Source organism: Delphinapterus leucas, chromosome 6 (genome assembly GCF_059928025.1).
Source record: "Delphinapterus leucas isolate spDelLeu-1000000601 "Yukka" chromosome 6, BTC_Dleu_Yukka2, whole genome shotgun sequence".
Lineage (NCBI taxonomy): Eukaryota > Metazoa > Chordata > Mammalia > Artiodactyla > Monodontidae > Delphinapterus > Delphinapterus leucas.
Genome location: NC_143134.1, coordinates 34,833,074 through 34,853,256, shown reverse-complemented (window position 1 = coordinate 34,853,256; position 20,183 = coordinate 34,833,074). Strand labels below are relative to the sequence as shown.

General features: G+C 39.4%; 2 protein-coding genes across 4 annotated transcripts in view; one reads left to right on the top strand and one right to left on the bottom strand.

The window, feature by feature from the left end:
• The window catches only part of CENPP (centromere protein P), a 231,190-nt gene that overhangs the window by 13,270 nt on the left and 197,737 nt on the right, over positions 1-20,183 (bottom strand). Inside the window, exon 6 of one of the 2 annotated variants that reach the window (XM_022564610.3) lies at positions 5,620-5,733. The exons of the other annotated variant lie outside the window; for it this stretch is intronic. Coding sequence (XP_022420318.1) covers positions 5,620-5,733 — 114 coding nt within the window. The remainder of the gene's footprint in view (positions 1-5,619; positions 5,734-20,183) is intronic. 2 annotated transcript variants of the gene reach the window in all.
• The window catches only part of ECM2 (extracellular matrix protein 2), a 67,807-nt gene continuing 57,705 nt past the window's right edge, over positions 10,082-20,183 (top strand). For both annotated transcript variants that reach the window (XM_022564602.3, XM_022564599.3), the window contains exon 1: positions 10,082-20,183. This exon is cut by the window's right edge and continues 20,726 nt beyond it. The gene's annotated coding sequence lies outside the window, so the exon portion shown is untranslated.

Sequence of the window (20,183 nt, the reverse complement as noted above, 5' to 3'; positions counted from 1 at the left end):
GTGAGAGTATAAATGGGCACAGTTACTTTGAAAAACTGTTTGACAACACCTCAAAGCTGAACATACATCTACCCTAAGATTCAGCAACTCTACCCAACATAAACATGTACATGTGTCACCAAAAGACATGCACACAGCAGCACTATTTACAATTGCCAGGACCTGGAAGGGCCCAGGAACAGAATACTGGGTGAATGCTTTGTGGCTTATCCACAGGACGGAAGGCTACATGGCAACAAGGGGAATGATCACCAGTTATACTCCACATGGACGGACCTCATATGGACACCGTATGCAGTGACAGGTGCCAACCCCGTCCTGTGGAGTCCTGTGGCAGGTGGGTGGGCCCTGGCCCTGGCGCTGTGGAAGAAATGACAGAAGGGAGCACAGGGGCTCTGGGGGCTGCTCTTTGCTCTGCTTCCTCTTCTGGCCGGTGGTTCTATGATTTTGAAAGAAATTATCCAACTGTATATTTATGATGTGTGCCCTTTTCTGTGTCTATATATTTCAACAAAAAGTTAAAATACAAAAGACAGCATCCCTGAGCCCATGAAGCATACGATCTAGTGGAGAAGACAGACATTAAACAAGTAAATACACGAATGCCTCCCCTCTGCCACTGCCATCCAGCGTGGAGAATGCTTTGTTCTTTTCTTCATCTGGAAGCTCTCTTGCCATCAAGATTACTTTGCTGTCTCTTTTGCGTCTTTTCCAACTCTGTCATGTCTGTCCTGAAGAGCAGTGACCATAAATGCATGAAATATTTTGTACAGATGTTCCAGGATTTGGGACAAAGAACATAAAATCTATTTTCTTTTACCTGATCTTCCTAAATTAAGACTAGCAATCTGCAAGCCTTTCTTGATGTAGAAGTATCTGAAATACTGTTTTGGGAAGCAGTCAGTATGCCTTTTCTTGGGTCACGATTAATAGCCAAGGGCACATCTTTTTGTTTTTTTTGGTTGCTGCGCAGCATGTGGGACCTTAGTTCCCTGACCAGGGATTGAGCCCGCGCCCCCTGCAGTGGAAGCTCGGAGTCTTAACCACTGAACCACCAGGGAAGTCCCCAAGGGCACGTCTTTTGATAAGTATTTTCTGGATTTTTTTTTTTCTTGAAGGTCTTATCTTATGCACAGTAAATTTTTATTACTTTTATGTGTGCTCTGGATAATGTTTTCAGTGCATTCCCACCCTCTGGGTATTTCAATGTGTGGAAATGCTTAAAGTTGTCTGAAAATATGGAGACCTTACTGTTGACTCCCTCTTGGGTCATTTACACAGAAGTGCAATTGTTTAACACTTCTCTATTCTGAAAATATGGTCACATGATTTTGTTCAACTGGAATTAGTTGAATCACATTTGAAATAAAAAAGGGCCGAAAGCTGCAGCTTAGAAATTTTTGTTACATGAAAATTTTACTTGTAAAGACATTTGTTTGAACGTTTATAAGCTTTCTACTTATCTTTCCTAATCTCCTTCTATTAAAGTTCAGCTAACTTGTACATTTAAATAATATCTGAAGAAACATACTAATTTCCAGAGGCTGAGGCTGACCAAAGAAATGGAAAAGGTCTGCACAAACTTTAGCTTTATTTGGGAATAGAGAGACACCGTGTTGACGGGCTGGAGGGGAACTCGGGCCCCAGGGCCGCAGAGGCTTGCACAACTGTCCAATGTGGATTATGCGCCCAGCAATAAGAGAAAATGGAAACAGAGGATGTGGGCCAACGAAGTGAAGCTTTTTTTTTTTAAAGAAAAAATAGCCAAAGGACAGATTCTAATTTCCTAAAGGTCATACTTTAGCCTCAGACAAACACATATTCCATGCTGTTTTAAATATCAAAAGCTGTAAGCAGAACATTTACACATTTGTAACAGAAAGAGGGTTCTTTATTTACAAGTGCCATAAGCACTGAATACTAACCAGATGTAGTTTACTGCCTCTTATAAAGCAGAAAACATACAGAGACGAAACCAAAGTTTGAGCTTGAAAAAAATCTTAAAACAAGTGGTTAACAATTTGTTATACTAACAGAACTAGAGAAGTTGAAAGCCCTTTGCTGAAGCATGCCTCCACTGACACACTATTAGTGAACTTGCTTAAGCAGGGCCCTCTTGTTTCTTTCAAGAGCACTTGCAAATATATGGGCTTTTCTGCCCACACCTTTGTATGTGAAAGTGATGGTGTTCTGGTAGGATGTTCCTAAGTGACTGGCCTGAAGACCCTGACTTATGCAAACATGGTTATGAATGTCTGAAATCATTTAATTAATTATAAGAGGAAGGTGATTACCTCAAACATGCTTTTCCGAAGTAATGAATCTTCAAGTTCTTGAGGCAAAAAATATAATCAGCCTTTTCTTTTGGGGGGTGGGGTGGGCAGTGATACTGTGCAGTTCGTGTTTATCAGAAAAATACACTATTTTAAACATGTTAAAAACACTGTCATCAAAGATTGGATAAAGACCAATAGAGTCAGGAAATGTGAACATATGGTTATTTTCAATTTAAATTACAACTAGACTTTGTAAGATAAGGTAGTTTAGAAAGGCATTCAACAACAATTTGAACTGTCATAAATAGCTTGAAGTAAAATAGTTCAGGGTGAAAAACAGATCTGCAGGATGCTTAGTTTGAAATCTACCTTAAAACCATACAAAACCACTTCAGATCCACTAGAGTACCTATTATAAAAAAGACAGACAGTAGCAAGTGTTGGTGAGAATGGGGAAAGTGGAAACCTCAGGCATTGTTGGTGAGATGTAAAATGGCACAGCCACTTTGTAAAACAGTTTGACAGTTCCCTTTTTCCTCTTTTTAAAATGTCCTTTATAAATTCTGAGATGATATATTCACGTACAAAGTAAAGTTATAATTGTTCCTTTAAACGTAGTCCCTCTTTTCACACAGAATCCTGTCATTCAAATCTTTCTGCACTGGGACAAACAACTGAGGATATCTGACAAGGTAATAACATTCTTCTCTTTAAATATAGCATCTATTTCATTCTCTCTGTCTGGAACTCTTATTAGATTACGCTGAACCACCTAATTCCATGCTTCTTAACTGAACTCATTTGTTTTCCATCTAATTATCTTTCTGTTCTTTGGGTGATTTCTTCAAATAAATCCTCTAATGTTCTCTTTAGTAATATTTAACGTGTTGTTTGACTTATCCACTGGTTTCTAAATTTTTAAAATTCTAATCACATTTAAAAAATTTAGAGTCAATTTGTTTCTTTTTCCAATAGGCTTCTGTAAAAAATTGTCCTATATTTTAAATTAGATCTATTTGTTTAGTTATTACTTTGATATCTTAAACCTTGTACTTTGTAGTTTTTGTCCAGATTGTTCTATAGTTCTCACTTAACAGAAGTTTGTTTTATACAATTAATGTATAATTTAAAAAATATTTAATTTATTTATTTATTTTTGAGCTGCGTTGTGCCTTAGCTGCGGCATGCAGGATCGTTTGTTGTGACACCCAGACTCTTTGATGTGGCGCGTGGGCTTCTCTCTAGTCACGGCACGCAGGCTCTGTAGTTGCGGCGTGTGGGCTCTTTAATTGTGGTGCGCGGGCTCCAGAGCGCATGGGCTCAGTAGTTGTGGTGCACGGGCTTAGTTGCCCCGCGGCATGTGGGATTTTAGTTCCCCTACCAGGTATCGAACCCGCATCCCCTGCATTGGAAGGTGGATTCTTAACTACTGGACCACCAGGGAAGTCCCAATTAATGTATAGTTTTTTAATGTGCACTTGCTTCATCTGGGGTCATTTTTGTCTGTGACAGTTGTGTATGTGTGAGAATTTCCCTCCAGGGAAGTTTCAGGGTGGCTTCTCTCAGAGCCTGGGGGAGTCCCTGTATCTACAATTTATATTCCTTTCCAGATTTGGGCTTCTACCTAGCCCACACGTAGGCAAGGTAAACTGAGACCTTGTATATATCTATGTCAGGGATCTGAAGAGGTGAGTTTCTCCACCTGCCAAGTTCCCTGCAGCTTCTTTGGGGTGGCTGGCACTCTTTCCTCTTCCTCTTTCAACTGACGGCAGTCTTTGAGGCCCCAAGCTCTGGGAGGAGGATCCACCCCAGCATCTGATGCAGCCCAGGCTGTCCTCCATCTCTGACCCAGGGCCCAGATCTACTCTGAGATGCTGTGGGCTGGCCAAAACCAGCTCCTGCTCTCGCTTTGATTTTTCTCCTTATTTCTGGCTCTCAGGACATTTTTACTTCTTTCTTTTGAGCTTGACTATGTACTTAAAACATGTTGTACTTAATCCAGAATTTCTGTAAGATTAAAATGGCAGGGGAGGGTACATATGGTCATCTCGGCCTGCCATATTTCTTTTTTTTTGTTTTTTTTTGGCCGTGCCATGAGGCATGAGGGATCTTAGTTCCCCGACCAGGGATCAAACCTGTGCCCCCTGCAGTGGGAGTGTGGAGTCTTAACCACTAGACCACCAGGGAAGTCCCTGCCGTATTTCTTTAAGTCTCCTCTTGCTTTCTTTTTGGTGAGAAATATCACATTTTCATTTCTCTTTAATTATACAAGTAATTAACAAATGCATTCTCACTATAAAAATTAAATGGTTAAAGCTAAGTTAAACTCTTCTTTGATGTAAGCCCAATTCTAGTCTCCACCCCTCTCTCCCCAGATGAGTATCTTGCAGATCTCTCCTCATATTACAGATCTCTATGGACCCACAGCAAATAGGAAAGTTACACCTCAATTAAAAATACCTCAATAGAGAAAATTTAATAAATACAATCATACTATACCATATTGTTTTCGCATTTCTTCTTTCTTTTTTTTTTTTTTGTGGTATGTGGGCCTCTCATTGTTGTGGCCTCTCCTGTTGTGGAGCACAGGCTCCGGACATGCAGGCTCAGCGACCATGGCTCACGGGCCCAGCCACTCCACAGCATGTGGGATCTTCCTGGACCGGGGCACGAATCCGTGTCCCCTGCATCAGCAGGCGGACTCTCAACCTCTGCACCACCAGGGAAACCCTGCATTTCTTTTCTTCACTCAACAATGTGTATTGAAGAGCTTTTCCTATGAAGATAGAGTTGCTGTGTTCTTTTTAATGACTGTGTAGTATTCCACTGTGAATAATCTTCAAGGGTGTGTCAGCCTATGAGGGAAAAGCTCCTCAAAGGAAGGGGGTGGGGCTTCCCTGGTGGCGCAGTGGTTGAGAGTCCGCCTGATGATGCAGGGGACGCGGGTTTGTGCCCTGGTCCGGGAGGATGCTACATGCCGCAGAGTGGCTGGGCCCGTGAGCCATGGCCAGTAAGCCTGCGCATCTAGAGCCTGCGCGTCCAGAGCCTGTGCTCCGGAATGGAAGAGGCCACAACATCGAGAGGCCCACGTACCGCAAAAAAAAAAAAAAAAAAAAGGAAGGGGGCACTGTCAGAAGAAGGAAGGGAATGTGTTGGGCACCAGACAACTGATGTCCACCCTCTACTACCATGTCCTACCAGGCACTCATTGCTACATACTCTAAGTATGGTGTTGAGACCATTCCACAGACCATGATGGACACCCCCCACCAAACTTGGGGTCAGATGTCAACACTGATGGTTCCACACATTGCAAGAGGGTGTGAAGAGATTTATTACTCACATAATGAGGATTCTGGGAGGGAAGGGCAGCTAGTGTCCAGCTGAGGATGACAGTCATGAAATGAGCCAAGTTGGTACTGGGGGCGGGGGGCAGTGGAGTGGTGAGGGAGAGTCCCTGAGAAAATATGAGGAAGCAGGATTAATTACAGTGGTTTGATTCAGTCTTTGATTCCTATCTGATATGGAGCATAATGCTTGCATAGGGTTTATGATGGTTCAAGAAACTGAACTACGATGGATCGACTTGGAGGGCATTACACTAAGTGAAAGAAGTCAGACAGAGAAAGACAAATACTATATGATATTACTTATATGTGGAATCTAAAAAATACAACAAACTAGTGAATATAACAAAAAAGAAGCAGACTCACAGATACAGAGAACAAATGAGCGGTTACCAGTGGGGGCATGGGGAGAAGGGTAATGTGGGCGGTACAAATTTTGGGTGTAAGATAGGCTCAAGGATGTATTGTATAATAAAGGGAATATAGCCAATATTTTGTAATAACTGTAAATGGAAAGTAACCTTTAAAAATTGTATTAAATAAATAAATAAACTGAACTAAGAAGAGTCATTGAATTGTAGACAGAAAACATGGTCACTGCTAAGTGCTTGATCATTGCTAATTCTCCCTTCCAAAGACGTAAATAAGCCATTTTCAGCATGAAAGCAGTTAAAATTTACTTTCACTGTTCTGAATTACAGATATCAAATGGCATACCAACATAAATAGATGATGGCATGGCTCCTCCTGCAATCATGCTGGTGATTTTATAGTGAAAATATTGTTTGTTTCACTAAAGCCTGCTTGAAATTTGTCAGTTTAAAAGCAAAACAACTCTCAACCAGAGAGGAATTTGCTTTTTGTGTGTTATAACAAATGGTTTTTAACCACCTCTAAAAAAGAAAAAAAAACCCACTCAGTAATTTAAGTATATATTCAGAAAAAATTAAACAAAGCAACCACAGTCCTTGAACATTGTATATAATAATTAAAGGACAATTCTCATGAGAAAGAGCTAAAAATTATATAAAATCTCAATAATCGGGACTTCCCTGGTAGCCTACCAATGCAGGGGACACGGGTTCGATCCCTGGTCCGTGAAGATCCCACATGCTGCAGAGCAACTAAGCCCGTGCAACACAACTACTGAGCCTGCGCTCTAGGGCCCGCATGCCGCAACTACTGAGCCCACATGCTGCAACTACTGAAGCCTGCACACCTAGAGCCGTGCTCAGCAACAAGAGAAGCCACCGCAATGAGGAACCCATGCACCTCAATGAAGAGTAGCCCCTGCTCGCCACAACTAGAGAAAGCCTGCACGCAGCAACAAAGACCCAACGCAGCGAAAAATAAATTTTTTAGAAAATCTCAATAATCACTTATAAGTATTGTTATAAATGAAACAAACTAAAAAGAAATAATCAGTAAATATTTACTGACAGATTAATAGGCACAAAGCTTGCCTTAGGCTACACAATAGAGCACTCCAACAGTATAAAGATGTTCTCTTCAGGAAGTAAAGATAAATACATGCTGATTGAAGAAAGTTATATTAAATTTTAATAAATTTTCTCTTTCTTACAAAAGCTTTACCTGGGATTGTCTATGTGAAAATACTTTTGTTAAATATGTTTAACTCTGTACTATATTATATCACCAACACCCAGCCAAGCTTTTATGACCTGCACTTGCCCTAGAGATCATAGTTGATAGGACTAGGGGTGAACACATGACCCAAGCTGGCTAAATCAGGTTTTCTGGAAAAATCTGAAATTGAGGGCCATACCACCAATCTGGGAAGTTGCTTGAACTGAAGGTAAATAGGCTTGGGTTCTTTGAGATGGGCCATTGGCCACATTCCTGTCAACACAGTGGGAGCTGTCCTGCAGAAGGCAAGACCTACTGAGAGGAGAATGAAGTGAACATACAGAAAATGGTAGAGATGATTTAACTCAGAAAAAGAAAGCAAGATGAGAGTCCGTGAGGACTGCCTGGACCATGAGGGTGACCTCATTCCTGGTCCCAGGCCCTTGGGAATCCTTAATGCCCTTCAATAAGAGGGTATTCTCAGTGTCCTTTCAATACACCCATGTTGTACTTAGGCTTATTTGAAGTTTCTATTACTTGCAATCAAAATGTATTTACAAACAAAATGGTCATTTCAATTCCATTAGTGACAATAAAGAGTATGGGATGGATGAGGGAGATATTTTTGCAGAAAGACTATCTAGGTCATCATGAGTGAACATAGATATTAAAAGAGAGGCAGAATCAAGCTCTGAATTATTTGTTCTTTGCCTTTGGTCAATCTCCTCAGTCCTGAAACAGTTCTTTTTACACAATTTTTCCAGCTTTACACTTATTTTCCTATGGAGAAGATTCAGTGACCTCTTCATTCTGCCATATTTGGAAGTTCCACCACAAATGACTTTTTAAATTTTATTTAAAATTTTTTTATCGCTTTGCTTCTTTTTGATTAGCTTTTAAAAATTTTGCTTTTTCCCATATATTAGTTGGGATGTCACATGCTCTATTTCTATATGTCAAATGGTTACCTTAGCTATTTTATCATGCATACTCATCAAAGTCCAAATTAATCCGTGTCTCAATCCTCCTCACGAACAAAGGACAGCATTTTAATTTCAGTCACACTTGTACTTTTGAATTCTAGCTTAAAAAAAAAAAGACTTCCCTTGACATTATTATGACTTTATTATATGGTCACTGTTTGCTGTATTTACCATATTCTTTGCTCCTATTGCTTCTTACATCTCAAACCTTCTTAGATCATTTTCCCTCTGCCTGAAGAATATCCTTTAATTCTAACATGAACATCTGTTAGAGGTGAATTCTCTCAGTTTCTACTTGTATGACTTTCACTTTTATTTTTTCCAAATTTTATCGAGATATAATTGACATATAAGATTGTATTAACTTAAGGTGTACCATGATTTGATATATGTATATATTGCAAACTGATCACTGCTGTGACATTTTTATGCATATTTCTGTATACACATGTGCACACATTTCTTTCGAATATATACCTAGGAGTATGTGTATCTTCAACTTTTATAGATAATATCAAAGTGTTGGTACCAATTTACCGTCAAACAGCAGTATATGAGAATAGCTATTGTTCCATATTCTAACAATTGGTACTATCAGTCTTTTTACTATTAATCATTTTGGTGGGTGTGCAATGGTATCTGATGGTGATTTAAAATAGATTTTCCCTCATTTGACTAGTGGAGTTGAACATGTACATGCATTTATTGGTCATTTGAATTTTGGGATCAGTCTGTTCAAATTGCTTGCCCATTTTTCCCTATCAGTTTTTGGAGTTCTTTACAAATACTGCCTGGGATATACCAAATTCTCAATAAAACACACTTGCCATATAAACTACTTATGATTGATTTTGCCATTTAATGTACCAAGATATATCCCATATCAGTAAACACAAATCTACTTTGTTATTTTTAAGGCAATAAGGCAAGCCATTGTATAGATATACAATATATTGTGACTTAACCAATTGTCTATTGATAATCTTTTAGGTTATTTGTAATTTTTCACTATTTTATATACTACAATGAATATCCTTCTAAGATATTTTTGTACATTTTTAGAAGCAGAATGGCTTAATGTTGAGTAAAGGCTGATAAAATGACCTACATAAAAAAATCTATCAATTTATATTTCTACCAACAATGTGTAAAAGTGCTTATTTTGGAAAGAATTTGAAAATTCTCTTCTCTTAGTTCCTGTAATTCTTGTGAACCTTGCCCAAAAGGCCTGGATAAAGACTTTATTATATATAAATGGATATATATATATATATGTGTATTCTTTTTCATATTCTTTTCCATTATGGTTTATTACAGGATATTGAATATAGTTCCCTGTGCTATACAGTAGGATCTTGTTGTTTATCTATTTTATACATACTAGTTAGTATCTTCTAATCCCAAACTCCCAACTTACCCCTCCCCTTTCCCTCTTGGTAACCATAATTTTGTTTTCTATGTCTGTGAGTCTGTTTCTGTTTTGTAAATAAGTTCATCTGAATCATATTACTCAGCCATAAAAAAAACCGAAATTGAGTTATTTGTAGTGAGGTGGATGGACATAGAGTCTGTCATACAGAGTGAAGTAAGTCAGAAAGAAAAACAAATACCGTATGGTAACACATATACATGGAATCTAAAAAAAAAAAAAGGGTTCTGAAGAACCTAGGGGCAGGACAGGAATAAAGACGCAGATGTAGAGAATGGACTTGACGACATGCGGAGGGGGAAGGGTAAGCTGGGACAAAGTGAGAGAGTGGCATGTACATATATACACTACCAAATGTAAAATAGATAGCTAGTGGGAAGCAGCCACACAGCACAGGGAGATCAGCTCGGTGCTTTATGACCACCTAGAGGGGTGGGATAGGGAGGGTGGGAGGGAGACGCAAGAAAGAGGAGATACGGGAATATATGTATATGTATAGTTGATTCACTTTGTTATAAAGCAGAAACTAACACACCATTGTAAAGCAATTATACTCCAACAAACATGTTAAAAAAAATGAATCATTTTTTAGATTCCACATTTAAATGATATCGTATGGTATTTGTCTATCTCTTTCTGAATTACTTCACTTACTATGATAATCTCTAGGTCCATCCATGTTGCTGTAAATGGCATTATTTCATTCTTTTTTTATGGCTGAGTAGTATTCTATTGTGTGTGTATGTGTGTGTGTATGTATATGTGTATATATATATACTACATCGTTTTTTTTTTACATCTTTATTGGAGTATAATTGCTTTACAATGGTGTGTTAGTTTCTGCTTTATAACAAAGTGAATCAGTTATACATATACATATGTTCCCATATCTCTTCCCTCTTGCGTCTCCCTCCCTCCCACCCTCCCGATCCCACCCCTCTAGGTGCTCATAAAGCACCAAGCTGATCTCCCTATGCTATGCGGCTGCTTCCCACTAGCTATTTTACGTTTGGTAGTGTATATATGTCCATGCCACTCTCTCACTTTGTCACAGCTTACCCTTCCCCCTCCCCATGTCCTCAAGTCCATTCTCTAGTAGGTCTGTGTCTTTATTCCTGTCTTACCCCTAGGTTCTTCATGACATTATTTTTCTTAAATTATATATACGTGTTAGCATACGGTATTTGTTTTTCTCTTTCTGACTTACTTCAGTCTGTATGACAGACTCTAGGTCCATCCACCTCATTACAAATACCTCAATTTCGTTTATTTTTATGGCTGAGTAATATTCCATTGTATATATATGCGCCACATCTTCTTTATCCATTCATCCGATGATAGACACTTAGGTTGTTTCCATCTCCTGGCTATTGTAAATAGAGCTGCAATGAACATTTTGGTACATGACTCTTTTTGAATTATGGTTTTCTCAGGGTATATGCCCAGTAGTGGGATTGCTGGGTCATATGGTAGTTCTATTTGTAGTTTTTTAAGGAACCTCCATACTGTTCTCCATAGTGGCTGTACCAATTCACATTCCCACCAGCAGTGCAAGAGTGTTCCCTTTTCTCCACACCCTCTCCAGAATTTATTGTTTCTAGATTTTTTGATGATGGCCATTCTGACTGGAGTGAGATGATATCTCATTGTAGTTTTGATTTGCATTTCTCTAATGATTAATGATGTTGAGCATACTTTCATGTGATTGTTGGCAGTCTGTATATCTTCTTTGGAGAAATGTCTATTTAGCTCTTCTGCCAATTTTTGGATTGGGTTGTTTGTTTTTTTGTTATTGAGCTGCATGAGCTGCTTGTAAATTTTGGAGATGAATCCTTTGTCAGTTGCTTCATTTGCAAATATTTTCTCCCATTCTGAGGGTTGTCTTTTGGTCTTGTTTATGGTTTCCTTTGCTGTGCAAAAGCTTTGCAGTTTCATTAGGTCCCATTTGTTTATTTTTGTTTTTATTTCCATTTCTCTAGGAGGTGGGTCAAAAAGGATCTTGCTGTGATTTATGTCATAGAGTGTTCTGCCTATGCTTTCCTCTAAGAGTTTGATAGTTTCTGGCCTTACATTTAGGTCTTTAATCCATTTTGAGCTTATTTTTGTGTATGGTGTTAGGGAGTGATCTAATCTCATACTTTTACATGTACCTGTCCAGTTTTCCAAGCACCATTTATTGAAGAGGCTGTCCTTTGTCCACTGTACATTCCTGCCTCCTTTATCAAAGATAAAGTGACCATATGTGGGTGGGTTTATCTCTGGGCTTTCTATCCTGTTCCATTGATCTATCTTTCTGTTTTTGTGCCAGTACCATACTGTCTTGAATACTGTGGCTTTGTAGTATAGTCTGAAGTCAGGGAGCCTGATTCTTCCACCTCCGTTTCTCGTTCTCAAGATTGCTTTTGCTATTCGGGGTCTTATATGTTTCCATACAAATTGTGAAATTTTTTGTTCTAGTTGTGTGAAAAATGCCAGTGGTAGTTTGATAGGGATTGCATTGAATCTGTAGCTTGCTTTGGGTAGTAGACTCATTTTCACAATGCTGATTCTTCCAATCCAAGAACATGGTATATCTCTCCATCTATTTGTATCATCTTTAATTTCTTTCATCAGTGTCTTATAACTTTCTGCATACAGGTCTTTTGTCTCCTTAGGTAGGTTTATTCCTAGATATTTTATTCTTTTTGTTGCAATGGTAAATGGGAGTGTTTTCTTGATTTCACTTTCAGATTTTTCATCATTAGTGTATAGGAATGCCAGAGATTTCTGTGCATTAATCTTGTATCCTGCTACTTTACCAAATTCATTGATTAGCTCTAGTAGTTTTCTGGTAGCATCCTTAGGATTCTCTATGTATAATATCATGTCATCTGCAAACAATGACAGCTTTACTTCTTCTTTTCTGATTGGATTCCTTTTATTTCCTTTTCTTCTCTGATTGCTGTGGCTAAAACTTCCAGAACTAAGTTGAATAAGAGTGGTGAGCGTGGACATCCTTGTTTTGTTCCTGATCTTAGTGGAAATGCTTTCAGATTTTCATCATTGAGGACAATGTTGGCTGTGGGTTTGTCATATATGGCCTTTATTATGTTGAGGAAAGTTCCCTCTATGCCTAATTTCTGCAGGGTTTTTATCATAAATGGGTGTTGAATTTTGTCGGAAGCTTTCTCTGCATCTATTGAGATGATCATATGGTTTTTCTCCTTCAATTTGTTAATATGGTTTATGACATTTTTTGATTTGCGTATATTGAAGAATCCTTGCATTCCTGGAATAAACCCCACTTGATCATGGTGTATGACCCTTTTAATGTGCAGTTGGATTCTGTTTGCTAGTATTTTGTTAAGGATTTTTGCATCTATGTTCATCAGTGATATTGGCCTGTAGTCTTCTTTCTTTCTGACATCCTTGTCTGGTTTTGCAATCAGGGTGATGGTAGCCTCGTAGAATGAGTTTGGGAGTGTTCCTCCCTCTGCTATATTTTGGAAGAGTTTGAGAAGGATAGGTGTTAGCTCTTCTCTAAATGTTTGGTAGAATTCGCCTGTGAAGCCATCTGGTCCTGGGCTTTTGTTTGTTGGAAGATTTTTAATCACAGTTTCAATTTCAGTGCTTGTGATTGGTCTGTTCATATTTTCTATTTCTTCCTGATTCAGTCTTGGCAGGTTGTGCCTTTCTAAGAATTTGCCCATTTCTTTCAGGTTGTCCATTTTATTGGCATAGAGTTGCTTGTAGTAATCTCTCATGATCTTTTGTATTTCTGTAGTGTCAGTTGTTACTTCTCCTTTTTCATTTCTAATTCTATAGATTTGAGTCTTCTCCCTTTTTTTCTTGATGAGTCTGGCTAATGGTTTATCAATTTTGTTTATCTTCTCAAAGAACCAGCTTTTAGTTTTATTGATCTTTGCTATTGTTTCCTTCATTTGTTTTTCATTTATTTCTGATCTGATTTTTATGATTTCTTTCCTTCTGGTAAATTTGGGATTTTTTTGTTCTTTCTCTAATTGCTTTAGGCGCAAGGTTAGGTTGTTTATTCGAGATGTTTCCTGTTTCTTAAGGTAGGATTTTATTGCTATAAACTTCCCTCTTAGAACTGCTTTTGCTGCATCCCATAGGTTTTGGGTTGTCGTGTCTCCATTGTCATTTGTTTCTAGGTATCTTTTGATTTCCTCTTTGATTTCTTCAGTGATCACTTCGTTATTAAGTAGTGTATTGTTTAGCCTCCATGTGTTTGTATTTTTTACAGTTTTTTCCTGTAATTGATGTCTAGTTTCATAGCATTGTGGTTGGAAAGTATACTTGATACAATTTCAATTTTCTTAAATTTACCAAGGCTTGATTTGTGACCCAAGATATGATCTATCCCGGAGAATGTTCCATGAGCACTTGAGAAAAATGTGTATTCTGTTGTTTTTGGATGGAATGTCCTATAAATATCAATTAAGTCCATCTTGTTTAATGTATCATTTAAAGCTTGTGTTTCCTTATTTATTTTCATTTTGGATGCTCTGTCCATTGGTGAAAGTGGGGTGTTAAAGTCCCCTACTATGAATGTGTTACTGTCGATTTCCCCATTTATGGCTGTTAGTATTTGCCTTATGTATTGAGGTGCTCCTATGTTGGGTGCATAAATATTTACAATTGTTATAGCTTCTTCTTGGATCGATCCCTTGATCATTATGTAGTGTCCTTCTTTGTCTCTTCTAGTAGTCTTTATTTTAAAGTCTATTTTGCCTGATATGAGAATTGCTACTCCAGCTTTCTTTTGGTTTCCATTTGCATGGAATATCTTTTTCCATCCCCTTACTTTCAGTCTGTATGTGTCTCTAGGTCTGAAGTGGGTCTCTTGTAGACAGCATATATATGGGTCTTGTTTTTGTATCCATTCAGCTAATCTGAGTCTTTTGGTGGGAGCATTTAGTCCATTTACATTTAAGGTAATTTTCGATATGTATGTTCCTATTCCCATTTTCTTAATTGTTTTGTGTTTGTTATTATAGGTCTTTTCCTTCTCTTGTGTTTCTTGACTAGAGAAGATCCTTTAGCAGTTGTTGTAAAGCTGGTTTTGTGGTGCTGAACTCTCTCAGCTTTTGTTTGTCTGTAAAGGTTTTAATTTCTCCATCAAATCTGAATGAGATCCTTGCTGGCTTGAGTAATCTTGGTTGTAGGTTTTTCTCCTTCATCACTTTAAATATGTCCTGCCAGTCCCTTCTGGCTTGCAGAGTTTCTGCTGAAAGATCAGCTGTTAACCTTATGGGAATTCCCTTGTGTGTTATTTGTTGTTTTTCTCTTGCTGCTTTTAATATGTTTTCTTTGTACTTAATTTTTGACAGTTTGATTATTATCTGTCTTGGCGTGTTTCTCCTTGTATTATCCTGTATGGGACTCTGTGCTTCCTGGACTTGATTAACGATTTCCTTTCCCATATTAGGGAAGTTTTCAACTATAATCTCTTCAAATATTTTCTCAGTCCCTTTCTTTTTCTCTTCTTTTTCTGGAATGCCTATAATTCGAATGTTGGTGCATTTAATGTTGTCCCAGAGGTCTCTGAGACTGTCCTCAGTTCTTTTCATTCTTTTTTCTTTATTCTGCTCTGCAGTAGTTATTTCCACTATTTTATCTTCCAGGTCACTTATCCGTTCTTCTGCCTCAGTTATTCTGCTATTGATCCCTTGTAGAGAATTTTTAATTTAATTTATTGTGTTGTTCATCTTGCTTGTTTCATCTTTAGTTCTTCTAGGTCCTTGTTAAATGTTTCTTGCATTTTCTCTATTCTATTTCCAAGATTTTGGATCATCTTTACTATCATTATTCTGAATTCTTTTTCAGGTAGACTGCCTATTTCCTCTTAATTTGTTAGGCCTGGTGGGTGTTTACCTTGCTCCTTCATCTGCTGTGTATTTTTCTGTCTTCTCATTTTGCTTATCTTACTGCGTTTGGGATCTCCTTTTTGCAGCCTGCAGGTTTGTAGTTCCTGTTGTTTTTGGTGTCTGTCCCCAGTGGCTGAAGTTGGTTCAGTGGGTTGTGTAGGCTTCCTGGTGGAGGGGACTAGTGCCTGTGTTCTGTTGGATGGGGCTGGATCTTGTCTTTCTGGGGGGCAGGTCCACATATGGTGGTGTGTTTTGGGGTGTCTGTGGACTTATTATGATTTTAGGCAGCCTCTCTGCTAATGGGTGGGGTTGTGTTCCTGTCTTGCTAGTTGTTTGGCATAGGGTGTCCGTCACTGTAGCTTGCTGGTCGTTGAGTGAAGCTGGGTGTTGGTGTTGAGATGGAGATCTCTGGGAGATTTCGCCATTTGATATTACGTGGAGCTGGGAGTTCTCTTGTGGACCAGTGTCCTGAAGTTGGCTCACCCACCTCAGAGGCACAGCACTAACTCCTGGCTGCAGCACCAAGAGCCTTTCATCCACACGGCTCAGAATAAAAGGGAGAAAAAGTAGAAAAAAAGAAAGAAAGAAAGAGGATAAAAGAAAATAAAGTAAGGTAAAATACAATAAAGTTATTAAAATAAAAAAGTAATTATTAAGAAAAAAACATTTTTAAAAAGTAAAAAAAAAAAAAAAAAAAAAAAAAGACAGCACCCTAGGACAAATGGTGAAAGGAAAACTATACAGACAAAATCTCACACAGAAGCATACACATACACACTCACAAAAAGAGGAAAAGGGGAAAAAATAATAAATCTTGCTCTCAAAGTCCACCTCCTCAATATGGGATGATTCGTTGTCTATTCAGGTATTCCACAGATGCAGGGTACATCAAGTTGATTGTGGAGATTTAATCCGCTGCTCCTGAGGCTGCTGGGAGAGATTTCCCTTTCTCTTCTTTGTTCGCACAGCTCCTGGTGTTCAGCTTTGGATTTGGCCCCACCTCTGCATGTAGGTTGCCAGAGGGCATCTGTTCTTCGCTCAGACAGGACGGGGTTAAAGGAGCAGCTGCTTCGGGGGTCTGGCTCACTCAGGTTGTGGGGAAGGAGGGGTACGGAGTGCGGGGCGAGCCTGCGGCGGCAGAGGCCGGCATAACGTTGCACCAGCCTGAGGCGCGCCGTGCATTCTCCCGGGGGAGTTGTCCCTGGATCCCGGGACCCTGGCAGTGGCGGGCTGCACAGGCTACCCGAAAGGGAGGTGTGGACACTGACCTGTGCTCACACACAGGCTTCTTGGTGGCGGCAGCAGCAGCCTTAGCATCTCATGCCCGACTCTGGGGTCCGCGCTGTTAGCTGCGGCTTGCGCCCGTCTCTGGAGCTCCTTTAAGCAGCGCTCTTAATCTCCTCTCCTTGCGCACCAGGAAACAAAGAGGGAAGAAAAAGTCTCTTGCCTCTTCGGCAGGTCCAGACTTTTTCCCGGACTCCCTCCTGGGTAGCCGTGGTGCACTAACCCCTTCAGGCTGTGTTCACGCCGCCAGTCCTCTCCCTGTGCTCTGACCCGAAGCCGGAGTCTCAGCTCCCAGCCCCGTCTGCCCCGGCGGGTGAGCAGACAAGCCTCTCGGGATGGTGAGTGCTGGTTGGCACCGATCCTCTGTGCGGGAATCTCTTCGCTTTGCCCTCCGCACCCCTGTGGCTGCGCTCTCCTCCGCGGCCCCGAAGGTCCCCCCCTTTGCCACCCGCAGTCTCCGCCCGCGAAGGGGCTTCTGGTGTGTGGAAACATTTCCTCCTTCACGGCTCCCTCCCACTGGTGCAGGTTCCGCCCCTATTCTTTTGCCTCTGTTTATTGTTTTTTCTTTTGCCCTACCCAGGGAGTTTCTTGCCTTTCGGGAGGTCTGAGGTCTTCTGCCAGCGTTCAGTAGGTGTTCTGTAGGAGTTGTTCCATGTTTAGATGTATTTCTGATGTATCTGTGGGGAGGAAGGTGATCTCCACGTCTTACTTTTCCTCCATCTTCCCCCTCTCTCCTACACTACATCTTTTTTATCCATTCATCTGTCGACGGACATTTAGGTTGCTTCCATGTCTTGGCTACTGTAAATAGTGCTGCTATGAATACTGGGGTGTATGTATCTTTTCGAATTAGAGTTTTCTCTGTTTATGTGCCCAGGAGTGGAATTGCTGGATCATATGGTAATTCTATTTTTAGTTTTGTAAGAACGTCCATACTGTTTTCCATAGTGGCTGCACCAATTTACATTCCCACCAACAGTGTAGGGGAGGGTTCTCTTTTCTCCACATCCTCTCCAGCATTTGTTATTTGTAGACTTTTTAGTGATGGCCATTCTGACTGGTGTGAGGTGATACCTCATTGTAACTTTGATTTGCATTTCTCTAATGATTAGCAATGCTGAGCATGTTTTCATGTGCCTCTTGGCCATCTGTATGTCTTCTTTGGAGAAATGTCTATTTAGGTCTTCTGCTCATATTTTGACTGGGCTGTTTGTTTTTTTGTTATTGAGTTGTATGAGCTGATTGTAGATTTTTAAAATTAAGCCCTTGTGCATTACATCATTTGCAAATATTTTCTCCCAGTCCGTACAACACCTTTTTGTTTTGTTTATGGTTTCCTTTGCCGTGCAAAAGCTTAGAAATTTGATTAAGTCCCATTTGTTTATTTTTGCTTTTATTTCTATTGCCTTGGGAGACTGACCTAAGAAAACATTGCTATGATTTATGTCAGAGAATGCATCACCCAGATACCAAAACCAAAGGTGCTACCAAAAAGAAAATTACAGGCCAATATCTCTAATGAATATAGATGCAAAAATTCCCAACGAAATATTAGCAAACTGAATCCAACAACACATAAAAAAGATCATACACTACAATCAAGTTGGACTCATCCCAGGGTCACGAGGTTGGTTCAACATATGCAAATCAATCAATGCAATACACCATATCAACAAAGGAAAAGAGAAAAACACAAACGATCCTCTCAATTGATGCAGGAAAAGCATCTGATAAAATTCAACATCCATTCATGATAAAAAATCTTACCAAAGTGGATACAGAGGGAACATATCTCAACATAATAAAAGCTATTTATGACCAACCCACAGCCAACAAAATAGTGAACAGTGAAAAGCCTTCCCACTAAAATCTGGAACAAGACAGGATGCCCAATCTCACCACTTCTATTCAACATAGTATTGGAAGTCCTAGCCACAGCAATCAGACAAGAAAAAGAAATAAACCAATCCCTTTTAAAATCACATCAAAACAAAACAAAAAAACCACTTAGGAATAAACCTGACCAAGGAGGTGAAAGATTTATATACTGAGAACTATAAAACATTATGAAGGAAACTGAAGATGATTCAAAGAAATGGAAAGATATCCCATGCTCTTGAATTGGAAGACTTAATATTGTTAAAATGGCCATCCTAACCAAAGTAATCTATAGATTTAATGCAATCCCTATCAAATTACCCATGACATTTTTCACAGAGCTAGAACAATTAATCCTAAAATTTATATGGAACCATAAAAGACCCAGAATTGCCAAAGCAATCCTGAGGAAAAAGGACAAAGTTGGAGGCATAACCCTCCTAGACTTCAGACAATACTACAAAGCTACAATAACCAAAACAGTGGTATTGGCATAAAAACAGACACATGGATCAATGGAACAAATAGGGAGCCCAGAAGTAAACCCACACACCTATGGTCAATTAGTCTTCAACAAAGGAGGCAAGAATATAAAATGGGAAAAAGACAGTCTCTTCAATAAGTGGTGCTGGGAAAGTTGGACAGCTGCGTGTAAATCAATGATGTTATAACACACCCTCACACCATGCACAAAAATAAACTCAAAATGGCTTAAAGACTTAAACGTAAGACATGTCACCAGGAATTCCCTGGTGGTCCAGTGTTTAGGACTCTGCACTTCCAATGCAGGGGGTGCGGGTTTGATCTCTGGTCAGGGGAACTAAGGTTCCACATGCCGTGCAGCACAGCCAAAAAAAAAAAAAAAAAAAAAAAAGAGATCATAAAACTCCTACAAGCAAACATTGGCAAAACATCCTCTAATTAGGTCTTGAAATCCCCCCTACCCTCATAGAGAAATCTTCTCCCTCTCTTGAATTATTGTAATCATTTCTTAAATGGAGCCCTGTCCCTAGACTTGATCCTTCCACTCACTTCATAAGCCAAACTACAGAGTTATCCATCTATTGATAAAATGCCAAACTGGTTATGCTCCTCTCCTGTGGCCTTTGGGTAAAGCTCCAAACCTCCAACATCCCTTTTAGAGCCTGTGGAGATCTGGCTGCTTCTCTCCTGCACTCAGTCCTCCACACCTCACAATCACTTTCGCTTCCCAAAAGATGCCAGTTTCATCAGGTCTTTCTCCTACACTATCCCCTCTGGCTAGAACATTCTCTCTTACCTTATCCCTCTGTATACAAACTCTTATTTAACTTTTAAGTTTCAGTTTAAATATGTCTATAGTCAAATTTAATTTAGGTTTGAGATGACTCCTAGACATTGAAACAGATATGTCAAGAAAGCAGCTAGAAACTTCCAGCATACAGATGGTAATACAGATGATCAAACTCACCTGGAGAGAAATTATAGCTAGAGAAGAGGTTTCAGGCCTGAGATCAAGTCGATGAAGAGGAGGAATCAGCAAAGGAGATTAT